Raw genomic sequence first — 20,220 nt, 5'->3', positions numbered from 1 at the left:
ACTAGAATTTTGAGAGAGGTTTTACATTCCGAAAATAATCTTGATGCTCATTGACATTTCAACTCAATTTCTCCTTCAATTAAAGTAGTATCTTGTATGTAACACTTTGGGTTTGTTTTCTCTGTGCCATATCTCTACGCAAAATCTCTTTGTACAGAGATCTCATAGGAGAGAGTAATACAGTGCACCTGCCCATGTGTAGCAGTAAAATGTAGGTGAAGCACATAGGAGATATAGTGAGCACTAAAGCCCATGGGGCAGGATGATTTTTACAATCCATGGAGTTGTATCACACACAGGCGTAGGGGAGACATGTTCATGTGTTAAGCATGACAGAGAAAAGAAATCCACTCACTTATCTCCACTTCCTAAGACCATCCCATTCTCTTCCATTCAAACTAGATTCTGACTTTGACTACTATAGGGCAAAAGGGTGCCCAATGGAAATGCGAGAAAAATTAAAAATATTAGTTCTTGCCTTTTGAGTTTAAAAGACTTACGTTGTGGTGATTTCAAAGGGGTTTAACACACTTTCAGTGGGCATTGAAAATATATTCTACTTTCATCTTTTAGACAGACTCTAGAACCTAAGCCATATGTGTCCTGTGGTTTCACTGTAAAACATTTTAAAATGTTGCTGTGAACAGTAGGATGTAGTTTAAGAAAAAAAATTACGCAGCAAGTGTCATTATTATTAAACAAAACCAATCAAGATGTTAAGTTTCTCTCAGCCTCCAGGAAAGCTACCCAGGAAAGAGAATTATCAATGCTACCAACAAGAAGAATTTACACCATCTCCCCTGTCAAACTTGTTTCTGCATCTGTACTCATACTCTAGCTCTCCTTCCTTAACCCAGGATGCCCTACTCTAGCTCCTGTTTGGTCCAGGTTCTCCACCACCCTCCAGATTCCATCTTCCCGCATCTATATAATGACACCACTACTATAGTTGCCCACTCCCCTTATCTTGAGATTTACTGAAATTTGCCTATTAGATCTTTTCCATCAGCATCAAGCATGCTATCATCTCTCTCATCTTAATAATACTCCACATAAGTGGGTGGGATAGATCTCTACTTAATCTCTCCAGCTCATGTCCCATTTCACTGATTCCCTTTACAGCAAAAATCCCTCAAAGAGTTGTCTTCACTCTCTGTCTCCATAGCTTTTCTCATTCACACATGATCCTTCTGGATCAAGCACCCCTCCCCCGCACATCACTGAAACTGTTCTTTCAAGGGCACCCTGCCATATCCAATAGTTGATGGGCCCCATCTTACTGGACACACTGATCACTTCCTCATTGCTTTGCTACCAGAAGCTCATTCTCTCAGTTCTTTTCCTGCCTCACAGAACTTCCTTCCTAGTTTCTTTGCTTGAATCCTCCTTATCTTCTAACTATTTATTATCAAAGTGACCTCCAACTTCTTTACCTCTCGTTTGTCTACATACGTTCCTTTTTTTAAATAGTAAATTTATTTTTTATTGGTGTTCAATTTGCCAACATACAGAATAACACCCAGTGCTCATCCCGTCAAGTGCCCCCCTCAGTGCCCGTCACCCATTCACCCCCACCCCCGCCCTCCTCCCCTTCCACCACCCCTAGTTCGTTTCCCAGAGTTAGGAGTCTTCATGTTCTGTCTCCCTTTCTACATACATTCCTGTAGGTGATTTCATGTGATTTCTGATTTTAAGTACAGTTCATATGCTGACTACTCCCAAATCACAACTCCCCACATTTTCCAAGAGAACATTCTACAGTGATGATAGGGTACTATAATCCCATGTTGCTTCACATGGTAGCCACAAGCCACATGTGGCCACTGAGCTCTGGCATACTACTATGACTAAATAAACTTTACATTTAATTTACATCTAAACTTAAATAACCGTATGTGGATAGAGGCTCCCCTGTTAGGCAGCAGAGCTGGAGATGAAACCCATCCTCTGAGGTTCAGATTCACACATTCAGCTGCCTAGGGAGTAGCTCTACTTGAATGTTAAAAAGGCCTATCATCATACAATATGGAACTCATGGCTCTCCTCTCTGTAACCTACTCTTCTCAATCCCATGTAATGGCAATTGTTCTTTCCAATTGTTCGGGCCAAAATTAAAAAGTTGGAAGCATCCTGATCTCCTTTTTCTCCCACTCTGCATCTGGTCAATCAGGACACGGTTGTTCCGTGTACCTCCAATCTGATCATGTCTCGCTTTGTCTATCACTACTATTACTTCTCTGGTCTGAGCTACCATCATCACCTCTTCTGATTTCCATGGTGAAGGTGCTCTAGGGCTGAGGAGGAGCCATATTCTCCAAATAGAGGAGATAAGGCTGTACCATTCAGTATTATAAAAATTGCTTGCTGACAGTTACTTAAGGGATTACAAACAAAGTGCCTTAGAACCTGTGAAGGAACATCAAATGCTACTGTGAAATTTGGGGTGGGGGCAGGGGGGACGGATCACATGACTAACTGAAGAAGCTTTGTAAGCTGTCATTTCATTAATAAACTATCTTGGTGATGATTTCCACAAAGAAGCCACAAAACAACAGATAATTTTTTCTTTGAGGATTTCTATCCCCTTATGAGGGGCAAACCTTTATACTGAGTTTCCCATTTTTCTTGCCTCACAGTTTAAACAAAAATATCTAAGGATCCTCTGAAGGGTAAAACTTTAATTTTAAAAAATTATTTAAATTCTGGTTAGTTAACATACAGTATAATATTAGTTTGAGGTGTACAATATAGTGACTCCGCGCCTCCATACAGCACACAAGCGCACTCCTTCATCCCCATCACCTATTTCACCCCCCTCCGGCCACGCATCCATCTCTCTTCTGGTAACGCTCAGTTTGTTCTCTATTTAAGACTCCATTTCTTAGTTTGTTCCCTGCCCCTGACCCTCCTTGCTCATTTGTTTTGTATCTTAAATTACACTTATGAGTGAAATCATGTGGTATTTGTCTTTCTCAGACTGACTTATTTTGCTTAGCATAAGACTTTCTAGCTCCATCCATGTCATTGCAAATAGTGAGATTTCATTCTTTTTGATGGCTGAGTAATATTCCTTTGTATGTATATGCCACATTTTTACCAATTCACTTGGACACTTGGGCTGTTTTCATAATTTGGCTATTGTAGATAATGCTGCTACAAATATTAGGGTTCACATTTCCCTTTGAATTAGTATTTTTGTATTCTTTTGGTAAATGGTCCTGCAATTGCTGGATTGTAGGGTAGTTCTATTTTTAACTTTTTGAGAAACCTCCATACTGCTTTCCAGAGAGGCTGCACCAGTTTGTATTCCCACCAACAGTTGATTTTAGCCATTCTGACAGGTGTGAAGTGACATCTTATTGTAGTTTTGATCTGTATTTTCCTGATGATTGGTGACATTGTGCATCTTTTCATATGTCTATTGGCCATCTATATATTTTCTTTGGAGAAATGTCTGTTCATGTCTTCTGTTTTTTTTTTTATGTTTTCTGTTTTTTAATTGGATTATTTGGTTTTAGGGAGTTGAGTTTTATGAGTTTTTAAAATATGTTTTAGATTCTAACTCTTAATTCAATATGTCATTTTCAAATAACATTTTCAAATATTTCCCATTCAGGAGGTCTTTTAGTTTTGTTGATAGTTTCCTTTGCTGTGCAGAAGTTTTATATTTTGATGTAGTCCCAATGGTTTATTTTTGTTTTTGTTTCTCTTGCTTCAGGAGACATATCTAGAAAGCAGTTGCTATGGCTAACATTAAAGAAGTTACTGCCTGTGTTCTCTTCTAGGATTTTTATGGTTTCAGGTCTTCTCACATTTAGGTCTTTAATCCATTTTGAATTGATTTTTGGGTATCGTATAAGGAAGCAGTACAGTTTCATTTTTTTGCATGTTGTATCCAGTTTTCCAACACCGTTTGTTGAAGAGATGGTCTTTTTCCTCTTGGATATTCTTTCCGACTTCGCCAAAGATTAATTCACCATGTAATTGTGGATTCATTTCTGTTTTTTTTTTAATTTTATTGGAGTTCAATTTGCCAACATATAGCATAACACCCAGTGCTCAACCCATCAAGTGCCCCCCTCAGTGCCTGTCACCCAGTCACCCCAACCCCTCGCCCACCTCCCCTTCCACCACCCCTTGTTTGTTTCCCAGAGTTAGGAGTCTCTCATGCTCTGTCACCCTCACTGATATTTTCACTCATTTTCTCTCCTTTCCCCTTTATTCCCTTTCACTATTTTTTATATTCCCCAAATGAATGAGACCATATAACGTTTGCCCTTCTCCGATTGACTTACTTCATTCAGCATGATACCTATTCTGCTCCATTCATCTACATGTCTATTTCTGTGCCAGTACAGAATTTTGTTTGTTATAGTTTTATAATATAATTTGAAGTCCAGAATTGTGATGCTTCCAGCTTTGCTTTTTTCAAGATTGCTTTGGCTATTCGGGGTCTTTCCATACAAATTTGTACATTCCGTACACTTTTTAGGATTGTTTAATCAAGCTCTGTGAAAAATGCTGTTGGTATTTTAGCAAAGATTGCTTTAAATGTGTGGATTGCTTTGGGTAGTATAGACATTTAAACAATATTCTTCCAATCTACGAGCAGGGAATGTCTTTCCACTTCTTTCTGTCATCTTCAATTTCTTTCATCAGTGCTTTAATAGTTTTTGGAGTATAGTCCTCTTTGGTTAGGTTTATTTCTTATTATTTTTGGTACAATTATAAATGGAACTGATTGCTTAATTTCTCTTTCTACTGCTTCATTATTGGTATATAGAAATGCAACAGATTTCTGTATATTGGTTCCATATCTTGTGACTTTACTGAATTCATTTATCAGTTCCAGCAGTTTTTTTGGTGGATTCTTTAGGGTTTTCTATATAGAGTGTCATGTCACCTGCGAATAGTGAAAGTTTTACTTCTTTCTTGTTGGTGTAGGAGCCTTTTAATTCTTTTTGTTGTCTGATTGCTGTGGCTAGGACTTGCAGTACTATGCTGAATAACAGTGGTGAGAGTGGACATCCCTGTCTTGTCTAGACCATAGAGGAAAAGCTCTGTTCTTCCCTCACTGAGGATATTAGCTGTGGGTTTTTCAAATATGGCTAATTAGTATGTTGAGTCATGTTCCCTCTAAACCTACTTTGTTGAAGGTTTTTACCATGAATAGATGTTGTACTTTGTCAAATGCTTTTCAATGTCTGTTGAAATTATCTGATGGTTCTTATCCTTTCTCTTATTAATGTGATGTATCATGTTGATTGATTTGCAAATATTGAACCACTCTTGCAACCCAGGAATAGATCCCACTTGATCATGGCAAATGATTTTTTAAATGTATTGTTGGATTTGATTTGCTAGTTTTGTGGAGGATTTTTGTATCTACCTATCAGAGACAGTGGCCTATAGTTTTCTATTTTAGTGGGATCTTTATCTAGTTTTGGTACCATGGTAATGCTGGCCTCATAGAATGAATTTGGAAGTTTTCCTGCCTTTTCACTTTTTTTGAAATAGATTGAGAAGGATAAGTATTAACCTGAAGAGTAACATTCTTGAGCTAAAACTAAAAACAGCAGCAAAGATTTGATTCCAAGAGGGCTACTAATCCACTTTATATTATCAAAGTACTAAGTTTATTCAGCCAGCCAAAGCAAGAAGAGAAATAACTTACACAATTCATTACAAATATGCACAACATTATATGAATGTATTCATATAATATATGGCACACAGGACACATCATTTATATTTTGTTTGCGGAACACATTAATGCATTCAGTGAATGCATAAATTAATAAAAGATTCTCAGCACTAAAAGTCAAATGACTTAAGGCTTGAGTAAATTGTCTATGTTGCTGTTAATTCACATGCAGAGTCGTGTGTGCCATCACGTAGACTGAAAGACAATATTTGTATAAACCAGCAAAGTTGACTTAAGTGTCTAACATCAGCTTATAAAGGCCTCTGAAAGACAGTAATTATTTAAATAAATAGATATCAAGGCCAAGTATATAAAAGATGAGTACTTGCCAATTATATTATTTGCTTCTCAATGATAATTAAGGTATTCTCTGCCTTTTTCTTTATCCTGTATTGAGAAGAAAAATGACCAAGAACAGACTACATAGCAATCATCTTGCCTCTCACTATTTGATGCGGCAAATAGTCAATCCTTTGGTATATGTGCTGCCGAAATGAGCACAATAGTCAATCCTTTGGTAACAGTGTGTCTGCCTAGCTAATAGAATCTCTATTAGTCACTCTTTCATCCTATTCTCAAAAGAGAGGACTGTCTCTAAAAAACAAAAAAATCAATCCTAAAGAATGGCTACAGAAATTGTAGGGCCTGATACAAAGTGAAAACGCAAGACCTCTTGTTTAAGAAACATTATTGGGGTACCTGAGTGGCTTAATTGATTAAAGGTCTGGTTTCGGCTCTGGTCATGATCCCGGGGTCCTGGGATGGAGCCCCTCATCAGGCTCCCTGCCTGGCAGGAGTCTGCTTCTCCCTCTGCCCCTCCCCCTCTCTCCAATAAAGTATTTTTAAAAATTATTAAGACTTTTAAGTTAGTGACAGCAGAGCAGTAAACCAAACAGAGTCCTTCTGAGCATGAGGCTTTGTGGACTTTGCCGGTCCCACATCCACAAGGCCAGCTTCGTCTGATCTCTAAGGTTGTCACCTGTACCAGTTTTAAGACACAGTTTTAGATTTTCCAAGTTCTGAAGTTCTAAATGACCCTGTGGTCTAACCTTGATGTCACCCATCCTTCCCATATGGGGACTATAGCCTCTGGTGAGGTGGGCTTGCACCTAAGTGCCTCAGTGTGACCCTGGCCGTCCCTTTGATCACAGGCTGTCCCACCCAAACCTGGAGAGCACGAGCATCATGTGCAATAACCACACAGCAAAGACTCCAGCTTCCCCCATGAATGCTGGGCAGCACGTCTGGAAACATCCAGAATAAGGGGTGATTTAGAACATGATAGTCCCTGCCACTCACATCTATTTTAAAGCATTTTCAGCAACCTTGTCAAAAGCAGTCAATAACTGTTCTCAGCACTAGTGGAGAACGCAGATGCCCTCCAGGTCACGGGAATGCCCCCCACCCTCCGTCAGTGGCAGAAATTCACAATAACTGTTTCAGAGCCACCCCACACTGCATGTCAGACTGTACGGCGAGCTGGTAAATGCACAAATTTAGAAAGACCGCCAGTGATTCAGTCTACTTAACTGGACTTAGTCCAGAGAATTTTCCAGCCAACTGGCACTGGGTCTCTAATTTACAGCTGGCAAGCAACCTCCTTAACTACTTCCAGGTCCTCAGTAGAACTGTTTAATGTCTACCTTTAACACACGAACCACCTGACTTCAGACACAACATTCAGCAGCTTTGACCGCAGGGTGCAGAGTTATAAAATTTACAGCTTCTTAAGTTGGAAAACCACAGACGGGCTGGACTCTACCAACTGCCCTCTGAGGGAAGGGGGTTTGGTTTCTGCCTAGGGCATAGGAAGTTAAAACAAAGGACACATTGAGTAATCTTGGTAAACATCTTTCTTTTGCTCCCACTTTTAATATTTAATGTTAAAACTATGAATGCCTTCAACCAGTGCTGCATTTTCTTCATTTAAGGCCTTTTATTATTTTAATTTTAATTTTTTAAAGATTAATTTATTTTTTTGAGAGAGAGCATGTGCACACGGGCGTGGCGGAGAGGGGCAAAGGGAGAGGATCCCAAGCAGATTCCGAGCTGCATGTGGAGCCCCATGTGGGGCTCAATCTCATCACCTGAGCAGAAATTAAGAGTTCCATGCTCAATGGACTAAGCCACCCAGGGGGCCCCCTCATTTAAGGCGCTTTGAAAAAAAAAAAAAAGTCCTAATTCTCCCATGTAAATCAGAGTTATAGGGAGGCTTTAAAGACTGGCTTTTTAATTAATACAAGCTAGAAAGCTTGTTTCTTGTCCTCAATAATTCATTTGACTTCTTTGAAACAACAGCAATGCTTATTGCGCTTATTGCATGCCAAAGTACTGTATGTGCATCGTCTCACTTAAAGTTGGTAACAATACCATGTATCATGAGGAAGGCTGAGTGCTGCTCATACCCCAGTCCTGTAGCTGAACAGACCAATTCCAGGGGCACGGGCCCAGTTAAGTGGCAACACTGGGACTCAGGTCTCTGACACTGACTCCAACTTGACATCTTCTCTCTTACAACACTCTTCCCCAAACTCTGAAACACAATGTCCGGGACCGCACTTTAAAATTCTGAACACTGGGACTCCTGGGTGACTCAGTGGTTGAGCATCCGCCTTCGGCTCGGGTCGTGATCCCGGGGTCCTGGGTTCGGGTCCCGCATCAGGCTCCCCGCAGGGAGCCTGCTTCTCCCTCTGCCTGTGTCTCTGCCTCTCTCTGTGTATGTGTGTCTCTCATGAATAAATAAATAAAATCTCTTTTAAAAATCAAACAGAAGCTCTGAACCCTGTACGAGCCGCTGGAAAGACTGTCTCCCAGGGATTCAGCGGCTCGCTGGAGTGTGTGCCTGCTGCTTTGGGCTCACACCTGGAACCTGTATTTCCCGAATGGGCCAAGGGCTGGGTTGAGCCTCCACGACTTCTCATCCCCTCAGTCCGTCTTCTCCTGTGTTCGTTTGGATGTTTTACCCAGTTGCTCTTGTGACGACTGAGATCCGACCCGCTTTGTAGGTTGGCCCTTCTGGATAAACTGAGACTCGCACCGCACGTTACAGGCCGGGCGACGCTCAGGGAAGGGACAGCCTTGGGCGGCGTGCTGTCACCTTTTGCTAAGGCCCTGCGATTCCTGGAAGCCCCCGTGATGTCGCAGCTCCGCCAGTGGTCTTTGCCTTCTCAATTGCTTCCAGGCTGGAAGAACACGACCAGGTGTCACCAGGGCTCTGGTGCGACAGGAGGCAGCACGGACTCCGCTGGGGACGGGCCGTGCACCTATTAGGCGCCTTCAAAGGTGTGGGCAGACACGCGAGCCTGGCTCCACTTCTCGCTCACCCGCCGGCCTGCCTCCGAGTCTAATGATCAGAAATAAATAGTGTGCTCCGGCCGTCACGGAAGCATTTGCCATGAATTAACCGGAGGCCACGCTTCAAATAGCGAATGGCAGCCTCTAGACGAATGATGTGGCATCAAAAAAGCGCCTCTGAATCGTCCTCTGGAGTCTGAGGTTCGCATCATCTGTTCTGAATTACTTCCCCATTACTGCTTTGCCTCTTGTGTTTTGGGTCCTCGCTCAGTCCAGTGACTTGGCTGTACACCACCCCCCCCGCCCTGGTCCGGGCGCATCTGGACCCACGGCGACCCCAGGGCCCAGCAAGAGCCAGAGGGGGAGCTCGCCGGGCGCAGGCCACCGTGTCCCTGATCGTGCGCCCGCCGCCTGCTCCCCGCCGCCCCCATCATCTCCTTGGGCCCAAGTGCGGACCAAGCTGTTTATTGCAGTTTTCCTTAGAGGTCTCTCTCTGCCCTGGCTTGTGGCGAAGCGACTTCTCACGCACTGGCATTGCCAAGGCTGCTGCCCTGCCGTCGGGGGCAGGACACTGTGAAATGCAGGAGGGCTTCCAAAGAGTTAAACACTCCCACGCTGCCTAACAGGGAGGAGGAAGTCCTCAACATAAAAGAGAGCTTTTCTTTTGAAGACGTCTTAAAAAAAGGAATGAATGCTGTAAAAACATAGGGGATCATATTTCGGTCTCTGAATGGCAACCTGTGGTATCCTGTCATCCTGAATCCTGTTTATCAGCCAGAGATGAAGTGACTTTACAATGAAACACCGGTGATGAATTTCCTCACCTTCCCTCTGACGGTATGCTGGTTTGACACAGAGTGTGAGTCAGTTGTTTGGGGTGTCAGAGACAGAGACACAGAGAGACAGAAGGATGGAGAAAGAGAAAATGAGAGAGACAGAGAAGAAGTGGAAGAAAGAGCCAGAAGGGAGGAGAGGAATAAGGGGGAGGGGAGAGGATGACAAGGGGAGAATGCATCAACTATCAAGTAGCAAAAAAGCTCACCTTCAGCTGCTTCTAAAAACTGTGTCATCTCTAAGGAGATTCCTTATCATGAAAAATAAATTCTGCGTGTTTATAAAAGATTAATTTGTTTGTTTTGGGAGGAGAGAGAGAGAGAGAATGAGTGCAGAGGGGAGGGGCAGAGGGAGAAGGAAACAGAGAATTCAAGCAGACTCCATGCTGAGCGGACCCCGATTCAGGGCTCCGATCCCACGACCCTGAGGCCATGACCTGAGCCAAAACCAAGAGCTGGACGCTTAACCAACGGAGCCCTCCAGGTGCCCCGATTTTTTTTTTTAATTCTTGTCAAGGTCTCTTAAAACTGTACGTTAAACAGGCCTTTTACCCTGTGCTTGAACAAAGTACAAAGGGCATGACCTTACGTTACCTATATCTCAACCTCAACATGGAAAAATATTAAGTTTTCAGCTATTCTCAAAAAGCCCAACATATACCTGTGTATACTTCAGATTAAATGACCATTTTTTGATGAAAGCATGTGTAAATTTCAACTCTGATGATCAGTTTTCACATTTCTGCCAGTTCAAAATCTAAATTCTTACATAACACACACACACACACACACACACACACACACACACAATCTAGCTACGTGGGTATAGAAGTAACACATTTAGCTTCTCTCATGTTCCCAAACTCAATAAAAAATACATCAGGTGGTGAGGTCCATACATAATATCCTAAAGACTTAACATACAAGCTGACTTTTCAATCCTTCTGATGACTAATGAGCGTACTGGTTCAATGATAAATTCTATAGATTTTATGCCAGATTTATGTTGTGGGGAATATGTTGAATAGAAGAAATATGTGGAAATTATCTAGTTTATAATAACTGTCTCTGTAGTGATCTCAGAAAGCATATGATTGCCAAATCAATATTGATTTTTTTTTTTTTATTGCTGGGGTACGTATGTGTATGAATAGTTTTTCCCTGGGTGATGCAGAAATGTAATACAGGGTCCTGAAAATTAGCTCCTTTTCTTCAAGTCATTTACATGTATATGTACAAATGTACTTCAAAATAAAAACTTGATTGATGGACTTAAATAATGCCTTAAAAATTTAAGGCCTAAGACAATCATATAAATCCTTGATTACTCTTAGGAATTTCCCTTGGCCACCAAGGAAATCAATGCAGCCAGCTCTGTTTAAATTGACATCCACCTGTTGCAAATGTTGAAACATGTAGAGTCAAGGTTCCAAGAAGAATGAATGTTTGTAACAGAGACTGCATTTTAAATTGGGTGACTCAGTGATAGAAGTGAAGGTCTGTTTTCCATTTAGTTTAAACTGAGCTTCCCTATAAAGACATTCTATAAGGTTTTGACATGTAAAAAGAACCAGACGCAGAAGGCACTTCTTTTTGGTGTCAGGCCACAAGTTAACTGACAGCAGTCAATTATTCCCAGGATTGCATTACCCTTGCCTTGCACTAGGCTACACCGGGGGGGGGGGCGGGGGGAGTGAAAAGATCTGATAAAATCTACCACCCTGGGAGGGCAAGTTGCTACTCTCCCAAATTAAACTAAATCTGCTCTGAACAAACTGGTCAGCAACTTCTTATGTGCAAATTATTCACTTTGGGAAAGGCAAGGATTTTAGGAAGCATATTGATTCCTCAAATGCAATTTAGGAGCTCAAATTTCATTCCTTTAAATGCTATTCACTCTACTGAACTTTCAACCATATACTTTGAGAACTAGTCCTAAGAGATGATGCAATCCAGTGGTTTTTAAAATGTGTATCACGGAAGTTCAGACCTCTTCAGAGGACTTTGGATTATGACCGTGGTTTGGGACTGAAGGGCTGGGATGTGAAAAGGAGAAGGCTGGCCTCTCGGCTTGTCACTCCTGACTTTGGTCAGAAGCTCTCCTTTCATTTGCTTTATTAATACTATTATTACTTGAGTAGTTGACACACAGGGTTATATTTGTTTCAGATGTACAACGTAATGATTCAATAAATTTTGGAGGCTACAAAGATGAGTACGTCCTCTTTCTGCAATTATGGGGTTTGGGATGCTATAAAAGCACCTCAGGGTGCTGCCGTAGGATAGAGTGGAAGACATTAGTTTAGCCTCAAATGAGAAGATTGGGACCCAGAGATTTTAAGTGACTCATGCAAAGTGACATAGGGAATAGCAGAGCCAACCATTTGTATAGATGTTCCTTGTTCTAATCTATGTTGCTTCTAACAAGAATGGGATTCACATATAAAATTCACTCTTTACAGACTATAATGTTTTGGCAACATGATTTATGTCTTACCCACTTGTGCATCTCCAATGCCTCATACACAACTGGGCAAAAAATTCGGTGCCCAATGAACGTTTGTTTAATTTTATTTTTACCAGACATGGAAGTGAACGGGGAAAACTGCTTTGAAAGTAGCTATCTAGATCAAAACATACCACGGTGGTTGAAGATGGGACCTAGCTAAGATATTGGGAGGATCTGATTAATACATATGAAGGAGAGAAACATTATCTCCCCAATGCCATCCCCATGTGTTTTGACAAACATACCCTTCTGCTGAATTTTACACTATAATAAGAACTTAGCGAACATTCAGAAATTTTAAGAGGCCAAGAGAGAAAGTGCTTTCTTTCACAGACTTATACTTTCTGTGGATGGAATAGCATTTTTCACTTTGGTAGGTTCCCACACTTTGATTCCAGCATCCCACAGGGCTATTAAAACACATTCAACATTTTTATATTGGAGTGAACATATTTTTGGCTCCCAAAGTATTCATTTTGGTTCAATCCATAGTTGTATGGAAAGGCACGTGAACTTTATTTAACTTCCTTTAAAGAATATAGCCATGGATTACTTGGATACTGATATATAGTTTCATTTTAGAAAATGTACATTATTGCTTATTGTGATTTTAAGTTTTAAAAATCACCCTGTTCTACCGATGTTGGAAAGGTATGAACATGTGATAAAAACTGAGCAGGAATTTGATGACGTCCTCCTCAGAGCAATAAAGTACAATTTATATATTAAAGTCATTAACCCAAATTCTTTTAAAAGATAAAACAGACATAATGCTAGGTTACTAGATTTGATTTTTCTTTTTTCTTTTTTTTATCTCCTAACATGGTTGCAACTTTTGAATGAAACTGTAACTCCTTTAAAAATACAAGCAAGGCATGTCCAACTAATCATACAAGTCTCCCTCTAGATTGTTTTCAGACAGGTCACATTCCTAAGATGTTAATTTAAGCTTTCATTCAACCTGTAGGTAGAAAGAGTCCATAAAGTACAATTCTGTACAACATTTAAGCAAATGTGACCTTAATCCATTGTGGCAAAACTATGACCTTGTATTAGTAGATATTATTACAGTTCTTATTTTAGTCATATAGTAGTAAGAAACTGTTAAAAAAATACATATCCGGTTGAACCCAGGGAAGACTTTATGTTTTTATAATTTTATTTGGATTTAGCCAAATAGTTCTCCTTAAATTTTGACCTATTTTCAAGGAGGTGTCTGTATTTGCAAGGAGACAGATGGTGGACCTGGCCAATTTTGGAGAACTCCATCACTAACTGAGGTCCTCCTTCCATTTCAACTAATATTCGATAAAGGAGGAAAGACTATCCATTGGAAGAAAGACAGTCTCTTCAATAAATGGTGCTGGGAAAATTGGACATCCACATGCAGAAGAATGAAACTAGACCATTCTCTTACACCATTTCTTAAAAATAGCTCCATCAGGAAAAATTTAGGACCTGGTGAGCACTCTAAAGATTTAGTGTCAGTCAGGGCTACAAAATATGGATGAATGAGATAAGGATTTATGTTTAAATTAAGCAAAGCATAAAGAAAAATTCTTAGCTCCAGGCTGGTATAATGTTCAGTGACAATGTGTCAATTATCTGGTTAATTCGATCAACGCAATGCCAGGGGGTATTTCAGGTCCTCAAGATGAAAGTAAGAGAGAACTCTGTTATTCTGCTCTGCTCTTTCCATCATTTCTTGTCTTTTTGTTGTGGTTTTCCTGCAGATAATATATGTTTAATGGCAAACCTGAAATTACAGACAGCATTGTGAAAATCTACTAGAAAAACTTTGTGTTTATGACCAAAACCAGAGCGAGAAACAACAAAAAGAGATTGCTTGTCATGAAGTAGTAGAAAACCTATTTCTCCCCGGGAATGATTTGCACTTTGCTCTGACTGCCCGTGGCACAAGCCACGAGAGGCACCTAGCCCCACTTCCTGACTTAGGTTGTTCGGCAGCCACAGAACTCAGTTTGTGTACATTTGCTCAGAGATGGATCAAAGACCTCTTGGCAGAACTAATGAAGCGTTGTTGCTCTAAAACGGATACCTTGCAAGCTAAATATACCCCTTGAAAGAAAATATGACATTCCTAAAGAGAAGGAAAAGATGTTTCCTGCTCAGATGCTTCATAGAAAAGAAATAGAACATCTGAAAAAAAAAAGTTTGAAAAATATCCAGAAATCTTGAATCAGAATTCCATTCCTGTGCGTTAGGTTTAATGAAGTAATTTCAGGGGCTGGATCCATGGAGCTCCCAATCACCCTTAGTCCAGTTGCTCTCTTTTAATGCTTTTATGTATTTGAGAGGGAGAGAGAGAGAATGAGCAGAGGGGTGGGGGAGAGGGAGAAGCAAACTCCCCGCTGAGCAGGGAGCCCAGCTCAGGGCTCGATCCCAGGACCCTGGAATCATGACCTGAGCCAAAAGCAGACACTTAACTGACTGAGCCCCCAGGCGCTCCTTTAGTTCAATTCAATTTGTAGTCCCTGCTCTCATCTCTGAAATGAAAGAGTTGAGACAGTTGGGAGAATCTTTCCTACCTACAGCTTCTCTCTGAGTAAGTGATGTGAGATATCTGAGTGACCTCCCACCACACAGACAGAGGTGACGGGACCTAATACCTCAAGTGACGAGACAATAGGAATGTAAATGAATTTAAACCATGGTCACCATCTAGAACTAAGGTTGCAAACTGAGATGTCTACTGGGGCTAGAAGTTCCCTGCTCTTAGGAAATGTCCAAATCTCTATTTTTGTTTAAGTAGGCTCCACATGCCCCACATGGAGCCCAATGTGGGGCTTGAACTTATGACCCCGAGACCAAGATCTGAGCTGAGATCAAGAGTCGGATGCATAACCCACTGAGCCACCCAAGTGCCCTTTGCCAAGGTTTTAAAAAATATATACGGGGCAAGTGCAGAAGGCAAAGTGATAAGAATGGTTATACGTTAGGTACCGAGTACTTTGCAAGCATTGAATTTGCCTTAAATTCTCCCTAGGATAACCTGAACACTTAGCTGGTGCCATCCACCACCCATTTTACAAATGTGGACATTAAGGGACATGGATGTTAAGGAACTTAACCAGATAGCTTGTTCAAGTTGCTTAGTTAGGAATCTGTCATCTTATTCACCCAAGGTGGACAACGTCTGACTTAGAATCCAAAGTGACATGTGACCATTTTTTTTCCAATGTTCTTCTACTCATCTTTCTTAGTAAATGTTTAAAGGCAGTGCCTTAAATAATAATAGTTAAATTAAGCTAATGTTTCCTTTATTTGAGAAGAGAGCAGCATGGACTAAGTATAGACATCCTACTTATGGATGGAGAGGTGCCTGGGTGGCTCAGTGGGTTAAGTGTCTGACTCTTGATTTCAGCTCAGGTCATGATCTCAGGGTCATGGCTATCAAGCCCCACATCAGGCTGCACCCTGAGCGAGGAGAATGCTTGGGATTGTCTCTCTTCCTCTGCCCCTCCCCAACCAGGCTGTCTTAAACACTTGTAGATGGAAAACATCCAGAGTCCTGTTCAGTTCTGCTTTTCCCCTAGCTGTGAGTTAGGCCAGCCTCTGAACGCTTCTCTCCATTTCATTGCTTATTTTTCTGGCAAGCCAGTGAGGTAGGCTTTCTATCCCAATTCTGTAGGTGAGAAACTGAAATTCAGGAAGACCGCCTTGAGTATCTGGTAATCTCAGCCCTCCGCAAGTTGTAGCCAGCGTGGCTTCTACGCAGCCTGAAGCAAATCAACCACCTCTACAAGCAGACATCGGCCCTACTTTACAAACAAGGAAAATGAATGCATGATAATAGTTTGGCAGAGTCATCTGCAGATACACTGGCTGGTTATTATCCGTTCATTTTTCTCATTTCGAAGGAAACAACAACCTGAACAAGTAAGGTGGATTGCTCTGATTAAAACTTTCTTGGCATTCAGGCAAGTGTTCTTTCTACTTTATCAGTCGATGTCCTGGGCCAGGTGACCCACGTGGTGAAGAGCCACTGTGGACCAGCCCAACAGCAGATGCAGACTATATGGAATTATCTAAAAATCAGTCCTACTCCATCCCTTAGTGTCATGGCAGTCAAGTGCCATGCTGAGAGGCTGGCATCCAAATGTAAAGATCAGGGCATTCTCTTGGAGACCCAGTGGACTCCTGCCCTCTTCTCCCAAATGTAGATGCTGTCTCTTCCTCTTTGCACTTTGCAATTTTGCTTATTAGGAGACAAAGATGAATCAGAGGATAGGCGTTCTTCAAGCTAGCTCAAAGTGGGGCCATTGCTATAAACACAGCAAGACGCAGCGAGCACTCAACAAATGGAAGGGGCTCACCTCAAAGACCAGTGTCTCGTTGGTGGGTCCTGGTGCATACAGACGTTCTGGGTGGTTGAAGGCCCGCTGGTATTCAAACACGGTCCCAGCAAAGGGGAACTCCCCAGGCCAGTCGATGCTCCAGCCCCCTGTGAGGTAATACTTCTTCCCCAGAGTTCTGACTGCAAGGTAACTGGAAGAGAGCTGTAGCTCCTGGATCTCGATGCTTCGGGCCCCCGCTGGAACGGTGACTACTGGATAATATTCTAAACAGGAAGGAGAGAAGGGTGCTGTTTACCATGTTGTACGCTGCGAAACGGGGCTGAGGACTCAGAGACATGGTGATGTCCATGTTTATTGGGGGGTGGGGGGTTGTTGAATAACCAATGGACATTAATTCCTACTCTATGAAGTGCAAATGATCAATTGTTTCATGTTCCCAGTGGAAGGAACACCAGAGAGAAAAGGTGTGTTCCTTTCCCAAGCACGTGTGTGTGTGTGTGTGTGTGTGTAGAGGAGATACACTCTTCTCCTTCCCAGGACAATCAAGGCCACGCTACTCAAGAACGCTCTTTATCTTTAATCTACTTGGAGGAAACTCAGCACCATGGACCTCTATGGTGATAGTCATGAAACAGGGCTCCAGGTTTCCTTTTACTCAGGATTCTTTTAGATACTTGCTTCGGATATTCACCTAACACTGTGAGCATGAACTGTGATTCATGTCCTAAACGGTGGATTTCAAAATCAGTTCTTCGTTTAATGAAGGTGTGTGGGATACGGGACAAACCGTGAAGTAGAAAGGTGTTTGTGTGACACGTCTCAGAGCGGTAGGTGTTGACAGAACTCGTCACACTGAGAAATCGCCCAGCCTTCCTTGTTCTTGCGAGGTGACAAAGCCACTGTCCTGTGTGTGTCAGGTGAGCCTGGAAACCCACTCGGCCATCTCCAGCTTGACTGACTCAAAATCACTCAGCAGCAAAGCCAGAGCAATGAAAGGGCAGGCATTTCTTACCATTTGCTTTATGCTGGTTCAGGTACAGGCCTTTATAAAACTTGCAAGTCGAATTGTCCCCTTGGCAAACACCACACGCATCCAAAGCTGCTTTAGAGCCAAGTTCATGATCACATCCCACTGGCTGTGACAAAAATTTAGAAAAATAATAAGGTGAAAAAGATCAGAAAAGCCAGTGGCAAAGAATAACTAACTGGGCTTTAGTCTTCAGAACATTAGGAAGATAGTACAGCGCTAGAGTTAAAAGCAGAGTCTCAAGTTTGACTCAGGGTTCAAATCCCTGCTCTGCCTTTAGCAGATGCAAGACTAGGGAAGTTACAGACCTCGTCTAAAGCTTGCTGTCTTTGTCTGGAAAACTGCTTCTACTAATGGCAGGTGAGCTTATTTGGGCCAGCTCTATGGCTGAAATATAAAAATGGGGAGCCTCCGATGCCCCCTGCCCCCTATGAGAGCTCACATGGAATTAAAACGAATACTAATTGGCGGTAAATAGGACTATTTCAAAACACAACTGTGAGGCTCTGACCACAGAGTGAACATCCTTAGCAAACATGCAGAAGTTTACCACTACTCTTCACATTCTTATTTGATTTTTGCAACTAGTGCACATAGTAGAGACATCATCCTCTCCATTGCATACATGTGGAGATGGGTGAAGAGGAACTAAGACTATCAGACAGGGCCTTGCAGAAAATCAGAGGGGATGGTGGACAGTGTGCACATGCAATTTGCAAACACTGGCCTTTTCCCCTACACCGCCTTTTCTCCAGACACAGAATCTCTCGTACCATTTCTCATGGTACACATTTGACCTGAGGAAACCCGAGTGTGACCACACATCCCAAAGCAGAAATGTTTTCTTACTTCACATATCCCATCAATACAAACATCGTGTTTGTTTGGGGAGCAAGGAGTTCCGTCTTTCACTTTGCCGGACATTGCAAAAAAAAATTCAAAGTTCTCAGCCTTGCAGTACAGTTTACATCGATCTGCCTCTAGAAGCAAAGAGACCAAGATAGCACGTGATCAGGAGGAAATAACAGGAAAATGACACGATGTCCAAAAGGTTGAACTAAATTTATTTAGAAAGCTGTCATGTCTAAAATGGGAAATGTTGCAGTTTTGTATGTGGGTGTGCATGCATGAATGCATATATGTGCTTTTAAAAATAGGAATCGCATTTGCAATTCATATAAAACTGTTTTAACATGCAAAAATTTTATTTTTCTAATCCTCAGTAATAGCCTCAATACATAAGATTGGTGGGTTATATAGCTACTCTCCTTGGTTAGCAAATATTTTAGGCTTTACAGGACTTATGGCCTACTATTGACAATATATAGATGAAGGAGTGCTTCTGTGTTCCAATAAAACTTTACAAAAACAAACAAAAAACTGGTCAGATTTGGCACCAAGGCCATGGATTGGTGACAATGATTTAAGACATGGATCACTTTAGATCTTTTTGCAGTTAAGAGAAAAAAATTCTAGGCACTTTGGAGAAGAAAGGGGGGCATATGGCTCATGTTTATAAAACATATAGAGAATACTCATGTCATGAAAAGGAAGAGAAAAAAAATAAAGCTAAAGGCTAAAAAAATGTAACTTATTGACCATAAAGTCCCTGAGAAGTTTTGGGTATCATAGGCAAAAGGAAAAAAATACTGCATTTCTATAGAGCTCTTGTTATCAGAAAGGAGTTATGCCAATTTCCCAAATACAGAGCATTCTTCTTGGCCAGCAGCTCCAGATGACATTTCTCATGGGAGACCGTGCGTGGGCGACACCGTGCAAAAGCCCTGACAACAGTTGTACAACAAACGTGTAAACAGTTTGCAAATTGCTGTGCTTCATGAAACCTCTCGATAGAAGACAGAGTCAAAACTTAAATGTGAAAGAAGTTAGATTATAATCCCAATATGCAGATGTGTCAATGGATTGAAAGTTTCTCCTTTACCTAGAAATTTCTTTTCACAGCTTTTCTAACACCTCCTAATTTTTGCATAGTAGATTATGGAAGACATAGCTATACCCTTTCTTTTCTCCATCACATCCGGGAATTAACAAGTTCTAAAAAGGCTCCTGAGCAAGGTTCTTAACTAGTCTGTTGGAAACACAGAAGGGAAAAAAAAAAATCTCACTGCTGTAAGACAAAGACTGTCTACATTTATACAAGAGTCTTCTCTTGTTCATCTCAAACTGCATGAAGATCATTAGACCTTAAAATCATGAAGGTCTGTATTTGCTGATTCCAGGTACGTATCAGAAGAAGAGGGAGAGACAAAAGGCCTTAATCTGTCTGTCTCTTGTGCTAGGACGTGAGCTCCCCAGGCCGGGTCTCTGATTTACTCAATGTAGTTCCCTCCATATCTAGCAGAATGGCTCCACGCACTAAAGGCTCAGTAAACACCTGTTGAGCTAATCAATAAAGTGGCATGCTGTCTACTTAGTAAGTCTGCAGTTAAATTAGTGAAAAACTTGTGAAACCAAAAGACATTTTGCCAGTTACAGTATTTATTTGCTTCACTTTCTCCTTAGGTACTCCACAC

General features: G+C 41.5%; 1 protein-coding gene across 1 annotated transcript in view; it reads right to left on the bottom strand.

The window, feature by feature from the left end:
- ADAMTS18 (ADAM metallopeptidase with thrombospondin type 1 motif 18) overlaps positions 1 to 20,220 on the bottom strand; it is a 141,420-nt gene that overhangs the window by 22,380 nt on the left and 98,820 nt on the right. The window contains exons 15-17 of the mRNA XM_038538825.1: positions 18,536 to 18,666; positions 17,672 to 17,795; positions 16,678 to 16,922 (exon numbers count right to left, since the gene is read on the bottom strand). Coding sequence (XP_038394753.1) covers positions 16,678 to 16,922; positions 17,672 to 17,795; positions 18,536 to 18,666 — 500 coding nt within the window. The remainder of the gene's footprint in view (positions 1 to 16,677; positions 16,923 to 17,671; positions 17,796 to 18,535; positions 18,667 to 20,220) is intronic.

This window comes from Canis lupus, chromosome 5, assembly GCF_011100685.1.
Source record: "Canis lupus familiaris isolate Mischka breed German Shepherd chromosome 5, alternate assembly UU_Cfam_GSD_1.0, whole genome shotgun sequence".
NCBI classification, from domain to species: domain Eukaryota; kingdom Metazoa; phylum Chordata; class Mammalia; order Carnivora; family Canidae; genus Canis; species Canis lupus.
The sequence above is the reverse complement of the archived record's forward strand: the minus strand, read 5'-3'. Positions and strand labels throughout refer to the sequence as shown.